Here is an 8,139-nt window from a genome sequence, read left to right as displayed (position 1 = left end):
ATGCAAATTTTTTTAAAAAGTTCAAATTTCAAAAAAAGAGATGCACCTTGTATGCTTTTTCTCTGTACTTGGACATCTAACTTTTTCAAATATTGCAAATATCAAAAAGAGATATGTCTTTTGGTATACCATTTTGTACTTTTGAGAACCAACATTTTGTCCCACTATAACTATTAAAATCAAATATGCTTGCAATTTGTAACAATTATTAGTAAAGACATTTAAAGTATAACCAATAGTAAAATTTAATTACAAAAAGTAAATTTTGAACACATTTTACCCCAAATTAATGAGGTGGAAGGTAAAGAATAAAGATTAAAATTGTGTTTTCGTCGTTAATTTTCTTATATTATTGATTGAGTATCAGTAGCATGGAAGACATGGATGGAGTGATAAGAATCTCAACGTCATTCATAAAAATAAATGAGAGGTTTACTAATTTACACTCGTTCATTTTTTAGTTTCTGTAAATTATAGTAATGCGCACGATTTCATATACTTCTTAATTTATTCTTATCTCATTATACTAAATATTTGTTTCCCTCTCTTCATAATTGAAAAGTTAGATTCGGATAACGTTACCATGTTATAGTAATATGCCTATATAAGAGGCACCCAAGAACACAACAACTTCATCATTCAAACAGCTATCAGCAAAACTTGAGTGAATTGTTACTTTCCCTTCCTCCAACAAGATGCAAAGCCGGAAGATCCATGGATACCCACAACAGCAATACTATGATGATGATAGCTCGTGGATGGAAACTAAGGCTCAACAGCTACAGAGCCAGGGATATCCACAGACACAGCAATATCCAGGCATGAAACCAGGTTATGGCAGTGACTCTGATTACTCGATGCCAAACCATCATGGCCATGACTCTAACAACAATATGTATTATCAGGACAGCAAGCCTCATGGCCATGGTCATGGCTATGATAATAAGCATGGTCATGGTGGCAATGGCCAAATGTTCCCTTTTGGTGCTACCACTAATCACTCACCTCATCATGGTAGCAGTGGAAAGCCATTCAAACATGAATATGAAGCTTACAAGGAGGAGCGTGTCGGTTCTGGCGCGACGAAGAGGGATGAAGTGAGATATGAAAGGCGTGGAACATATGGAGGAGATGTTTATCAGGCCAATCCATATGGATACAATAATAATCCTCATGGTCATGGAGCAAAGAAAGGCAATTGGACACTAAAAGGAGTCTAATATGCTTGGTTACTGATATTACTACCTCTGAAACCAGCTAGTACTATAATAAATGGTGTGCTTTGTTTTCTATTTTCTTGTTGTAATAAGATCATGGCCCATATAATATGTGGTGCTTCATATATATGATCAATGTTATCTGTAACTCATTATGAAGCTATAATAAGATGTATGTGGATTTATATATTAGATTGTGATTAATTGTTAACTTGCTTCATCAAATCAAAATCTTTAGCTCAGTATCCATATAAAGTTAGTTAAGGGTATTCCATTACGAATGAAACAAATATATACCTTCTTTCTAAGTTATGATGGTGTTTCAAGCATTCTTTATTTTCTACCTTTTATTTGCATCACTAGGTTTAATAATGTTAGTGATGCTATCACAAGTCAGCAGTTAAAAAAAAAAAATAGTGAATTTAATTCTCCACTAAGACGCTGGATCAGATTTAATGTTTATGGTCCCTTCACTGTTATAAATGATATATTTTAGGATGAAATTTTTATCTCATCCCACAAACAATCCACGTCTAAATCATAGATGCGTCACATCTAAATTATTTTTTTAAAAGTACCATATGTTCTCTCGGTTTTGCTGAAAACCGAGGGGTTTAAATTATTTTTTTTTTGTAAAAGTACCATATGTTATCTCGGTTTTGTTGGAAACCGAGGGGTAAAGTATTTAGATGATATGTCTTCGAATCCCAACAACTATATTTTATCATTTTTTATTTTTTTTTAAAATTCTTTTATAACCTAATATCTCGATTTTACTAAAAAGCGAGGGGTAAATTATTTAGAGGACACATTTTCAAATCCCAGCAACTACACTTTATCACCTTTTAATTTTTTTAAAATTTTTTATGACATATTACCTCGATTTTGTTGAAAATCGGGGGATAAAGTATTTAGATGATACATCTTTGAATCCCAACAATCACATTTTATCACCTTTTAATTTTTTTTATGACTTATTACCTCAGTTTTGCTGAAAACCGAGGGATAAAAAAACGTATTTTTTATTTTTTTATTTATGATCAATTTGATGAAAAAAATTAAGTAACGAATCTTTGTCCTTCACTTATAAAGTAATAATGGTCAAGACATTGTCAACTCATCAATCCACATGAAACATTAGTGATCCGCGTGAAACTCTCACTAGCCAATCAAAATGTAAATGCCACAAGTATCCATCTTGGATGCAAAGTGGTGAAATTTGAACTTAACATATTGAAAACAATGATAACGAAAGTAAGAGCATAAAATATTTCAAAGTTAATTTATTACTAATGTTTAATCTTTTTTCTAATTAAGAAAGCGTGAAAGTAACATATTAATGCTAGTTGTAGTAAAATTGTTGTTGTTGTTGTTGTTGTTGTTGAAATTAAGTATTTAACGATTCTATTGATTTTGTTTATTTGTTGTAGTTGTTGCTGAGATTTAATATTTAAAGATTCCATGGATTTTGTTGTTGTTGTTGTTATTGTTGTTGTTGTTGTTGTTTTGCTGTTGAGATTTAATGTTTAAGGATTATACTAATTTTGTTTTTGTTGTTGTTATTGGTGTTATTATTGATGATGATGAGGTGGAAGATTTATAATTTATCACCAAATTTGATGCTTTGGAGATTAAAACGAAAAAACAGGTTAAAACTAAAATTTTGTAAACAGGACTTTACCCCCACAGTTATTTTTAAAAACCAACGTAAAAAGCAGCGCAGTTTTGAAAATCCAAAAAATGTAGTTGTTGGAGATCAAACCCAAGACCAGTGTCACTTTTTCCCCACAGTTATTCAAAAATCAAGGGGTAAAGTGGCAGATTGTCATCCTGCCTTTTGATACCTCGCATGTGTAACCAAGATTATATCCCCTTCGCCTCTGAGGTAAAATTGAGTTATTGGTAGTAGTGCTTTTATAGAAAAAAATTAGGGTTATTGGAGCCTAAAAACTTCTTTTGGAGGATCATTGTTCAAATAGACGAGTGTTAGAATATAATTTGTTCTGTTATCTAAAGATCTTCCTTTAATCATTTGTCTAGATCTAAGTGTTTTTTCATGGCTGGTTCAAGCTTGTTCTTAAATGGGCAAGAATGTAGTGAGCCAATCATATTATGGGGTCATGGAATACCACTTAGGTGTGGCTTGTAATTTTGGACTATATATGTGTACACCCATGCAACCTTTGTGTCTTTAACTCTTCTCGGTATTCGTTATCCTGAGTCTTTCTTTAATCTTATACTCTTCTTTTCCATTTTGAAACAAATTCCCTTCGATACTTTGTTATAGGAAATAAGTTTGGTCTGTTTTTGTATGGTCGGGTTATGGTTGTTGTAATCTAGTTTCAATCTATGGTGTCGCTGATTGGCTCTTGCTGGTTTAGTCCTCTCAATATGGATTGGGTTGCAATGTACCATTTTCCACAAGTTCGAGGACTATTCTAGATTAATTCTCTTTATGACTCGGCATTTAGAATGATGTAATGTACATTCTGGTTTTATCCCTGGGTTTTCTAGATGTGGGGCATAATTATTGAGCACTATTTTCCCTATGATGTAGATATGATCATTTCAGCATGGAAAAATGTAGTTGCAATGATTCGCTTGGGTCATTTGTGATTATCATTTCATGTCTGGGTTCGTATATAAACTTATCTTTCTTTTAGGCATAATATTTTTAAAATGTGAGGCCTAAAGCCCTAACCTCACTAGTCTTGGGTTAGGGTCGGCCCTACCGGGCCATTTATTGTGGTCTAGAGGGTTTGCGTCATTTTGATACTCAATCTTTATTTAGAAAACTTGAGGAATGGGTCATGGTTCTTCATGGTCCCAACGATTGAATATGCATACAATATCCCTTGCGCCAACATCCCATGTAAGATATTACATTCATGGATTACGGCTTCTAGTTGCCGTTTACATGCTTTGAACATCACTTGTTGTAGATTTTGAGGATAACTCCATCTATGATCTCACCCCCATATTGGAATCTTATTTGAGATTTCTAATATTTATATGCTTTCCTTCAAAAAAGACTTCAAGTGTCAGTGTTCTGTATTATATTCTAGATTACTTTGAAGTTCACTGGCAGTAAACATGGATTGGTGATGTTTATAACATTTTCTTCGATCTTTAAACCATTTCCTCAACCATTTGAGGTTTTCATTGTCGCTTTGTGGTTCTTTACCCATTGTTCAAAGTGTTTCACAAGCCGATGTGTTTTATCGGCAAATCTTGTTAACCACATTTCTTTTATTATTGTCAAATGATCATTTTATGTAAAATTCAACGGAGCGGCGTTTCAATCCAAAAAACTAAAGCATGTATAGTTTGATTCTTAAAACAAAATAATGGATTATGTTGATTCTTTGAATGGGAGAATCATGCCATGTCTCATAGATTATCTATGTTTACTTTCTGTCGCGAGATAAGGTACTTTGGTTTACTCAAGTGTGTTTTAGGCATGATTTGTGATTCTTTTTTCTTCTGCCACTCACTATTTCTCCTAAGCTTTTTACAAGCTGATATGATTGTTGAAGTGTTCTTAAAGAAATGATAGAGCACGGGGCATGATCTTCGAGTTCTAGTCTGATTCTAGCGTATCTGAATTGTCCCTTCATCCTTGGAAAAAGTGGAATGCATAAGACGGTGTCCATGAGAGGGGAAGGGGTTCTCCACCTTCCAAATAAACTAATACCGACATACTTTTATCTGTCGAGGAACATCTTTACTATGTTCTCTCTGGTGACGACTTAGTATGATTATAGATTTCTTTCCTCTTTCTACACAACCGACAAAGATTCAGGCATTCGTCCTTAATGTTAATTCATAATAGGTTGCTGACTTGGAGACTCTGGGTCGTTAATATGTGCTTTTGGAGTGTACTTACTATATGGCTAGGTTGATGGAATAAACATGTCACTTCCTTGTCCCTAATGGTACTCTAAGGTGAGAGATGAAGATCTTAATAGTGAGTTAGAACGAGCAAGATCAGAGGCTCGGAATGATATCAAAACTCTTTTTTTGGATTCATGTCAAATAGGATGAAGCTAATAATATATTAATGAAGTGTGGTCAAGAACTTCATCGTTCTCCATAAGATTTGTAAATGGCTAACAAGAATCATGGGGGGTTTGATATATATATATATATATATATATATATATATATATATATATATATATATATATATATATATTAATAATCAGATCCAATTTCTAAACAAAGAGAACAATATGGGTGAGCTGCTTCCGTTATTTTTCTTTGGTGTCGACTCTTTCATGGTGGAGCTTGAGCGATGATAAGATGCCTTTGGTGTCGATTCTTTCATGGTGGAGCTTGAGCAATGATAAGATATCTTTGGTGTCGACTCTCATGGTGGAGCTTGAGCGATGATAAGAAATAGGATTGACAAACTTCCAAATATACTTCTATAATGACCACGTCATCGTCAAAATGATACTTTAGTTTTAAGTGGACCTCTAAAGATATGACTTCAAGAATAACTAGTGTAGTGTAGGACAATTATAAATGGACTTGAAAAAAAAGTTTTTAAAAACTATTTCTATATTTTACTAAATATTTAAGATTTTAAAAATTAAAATTATAATATAAGTTGACACCATGAGAGAAAAAATGTTATTACCTCTAAAATTATCTTTCCAAACACACACACATAACTTAGACAAGGGCACCCTCTTTACTTTCAACTTCAATCAAAACCATCACACAACATTGTGAATTCCTACTTCAATTTCTACTATTTATACACTAAAATTTCTACTTAAAAGAAAGAAATTCACTATCAAAAGTCAAAACATTAAAACCTATTTCTACTATCTCTATTCACAACAATTTCAAAATTAAAAGAAAAAAATAATTAGGTAAACAAAACATTACAATGAAATCAAAACCGAAGAGACTCAGTTCCTCTGTCTCTTCCAACCGTTCTGTAAACCTTCCCTTCTTCCCTAAACACCTTCATCTTCCCAACCTTTTCCTTCAACTCTCTCACCAAATTCCAAAACCTCTTCTCCTCCATCACCACCACCATTCTCTCTCTACAAATCTCCAATCTCTTCAAAACACAAACCAACTCCACAACTTCTCCAAAACCAAGACACCCCAATCTCTCCCTCTCCCCAAACTCCTTAACTCTAACCAAAACCTCACTCACAACCACAACCTCATCATCTTCCACCAAATCCATTATCTCAACAACCACCTTGTTCTTCTCTTCCATTGTCGGAGTATTTGGCCTTTTTCCACTCCCTTCCATCATCGCCACCAAAGAATCTATCTCTCTCAACAAATCACCCGTTACAATACCCGAAACTCTTTCCTCCTGCGTCTCCTTAACCGTTGTCGTTTCGCCGAGGAAGTAACCTAGTGTTCTACAAGCAAACAGAAGATGTTCCATGTATTCTGCGTACCATCGAACCCAAGAAGAGAGTTCCCATGAGATAGAACTTGTTTTGTCACGAAAGTTGGAGAGGTTAAGATAGTTTCTACCACCGGTGTAAGGGTAGACCGAAAGCTGGTCACGGAGGATGAACGTGCCATGTTTGATAATATGGTGGACGGCGATTAAGCATTTGAGAGCCACCGCTGAGTTGTGAGTTGTTTGGAGGCGGTCCATGAGAAGCTCAACGGCGGTAGATGCGGTGGCGCGTGAACCGTCGCCAGCGGAGAGAAGGGTGGTAAGGTGTTTGTGTGGTGGAGGAGCGAAAGAGTCATGGGTTGTGGCGCGTAATAGAGAAAGAGTTTTCCGTTTTGATAATATTGCAGCTTTGCTTTGTGATGCTTTGTCTTTCATTTTTCCTATCACCTCTTTCAGTTTCTTCATTGAAAGGTTCAATGGTGTTTTAATTTCTCTTCTATTATAGATTACTAATTTTTATTTGTATCTTGTTCTTAGTGTGTGATGAAGATGAAGTATGACAATATGGAAGAGAAAATGAAAGTGTTTGACTTTGATTAGAATTTAATGTTTCCTAGTACATTGTTTATAATCAAAAGTTATGAAGCTGGGTCAACCCTTCAGAAACTTTGAACAAGTTGATGCAAATTGTGAATTACTACCTAATATGGTTGACTAATGTTAATCTCTAAATAATGGATAAGAAACATAATCACTGACGATTAACCAATGTAAGCAATTGGGAATTTATTGGTTATTTTATGTGTATTTTAATAATAATAATATAGGTTAAGTTGAAATCTATAGTTTCTTTTTCATATAGTAAACATGTAGATGTAGTATTACACTGTATAGATGATTTGTTATGTGACAGACACTCTCCTAGGAGGCAACTCAAGCTTATGTGTAAAAATTAGGATGCTGGGTATCAGTTTAAAGACTGGTTTCACAGCATGTGTTAAAATTGGTGAGGAATCATAGACTTTAGTAATTTGGTTTAGAAATATAGTTTTTTGTTGGTGGCAGAACCTGAGACTTACTACTAGAGCCAATAATAATCTTTAATAAATTTGACAACAAACTACTATATTAAACTGACCATACTAATTATTTATTTTTTAATTATTTAACAATAACACATGTAATTAGTTATTGCAAAAATGAATGTTCGTTCATATATATATAAAATAACTTTTTCATGGTAAAAATTGGTTCTAAGATTGACCAATTCAAACAATTGATTGATCAATCCCCTCATTTTCTCTTTATCAAGAACATAACAATATTGATTCAAGGGATGTATTTCCTCACATTTTTTCTGAGTTTTTCTTCTCATGGGTGATACACACTTTCACATTGAAAAAAAGGAGAAATATGGATAAAGAGGGTTGACACACATTCTTGGAATGATCTCCATTAAAAAAAATGAGATAAAAGGTTTTTATATCAAATCATAAGGCAATGATTTGAATCTAAGAAACAATTAACTTGTACCAAAGGTTGGAA

At 33.7% G+C, this 8,139-nt stretch overlaps 2 protein-coding genes across 2 annotated transcripts; one reads left to right on the top strand and one right to left on the bottom strand.

Annotated features, from left to right (window-relative positions):
- The first annotated feature begins 625 nt into the window (after positions 1-625).
- LOC131627098 (uncharacterized) lies at positions 626-1,406 on the top strand. Its single transcript, XM_058897926.1, has one exon. The coding sequence runs from the start codon at positions 696-698 to the stop codon at positions 1,218-1,220; it is 525 nt and encodes a 174-aa protein (XP_058753909.1). The 5' UTR covers positions 626-695; the 3' UTR covers positions 1,221-1,406.
- Positions 1,407-5,850: 4,444 nt separating this feature from the next.
- On the bottom strand, positions 5,851-7,258 carry LOC131627097 (putative clathrin assembly protein At4g40080). Its single transcript, XM_058897925.1, has one exon. It carries the CDS (start codon positions 7,057-7,059, stop codon positions 6,121-6,123), a length of 939 nt encoding a protein of 312 aa, XP_058753908.1. The 5' UTR covers positions 7,060-7,258; the 3' UTR covers positions 5,851-6,120.
- Between the last annotated feature and the right edge of the window lie 881 nt (positions 7,259-8,139).

The sequence above is a fragment of the Vicia villosa genome, unplaced genomic scaffold (assembly GCF_029867415.1).
Source record: "Vicia villosa cultivar HV-30 ecotype Madison, WI unplaced genomic scaffold, Vvil1.0 ctg.000349F_1_1, whole genome shotgun sequence".
In the NCBI taxonomy this organism is placed as follows: Eukaryota; Viridiplantae; Streptophyta; class Magnoliopsida; order Fabales; family Fabaceae; genus Vicia; species Vicia villosa.
Note: the sequence above shows the minus strand (reverse complement) of the source record. Positions and strands in the feature narration are given on the sequence as shown.

Excerpts from the sequence above, each read along its gene's own strand:
- LOC131627098 (XM_058897926.1), top strand. The coding sequence starts at position 696 with ATGCAAAGCCGGAAGATCCATGGATACCCACAACAGCAATACTATGAT.
- LOC131627097 (XM_058897925.1), bottom strand. The coding sequence starts at position 7,059 with ATGAAGAAACTGAAAGAGGTGATAGGAAAAATGAAAGACAAAGCATCA.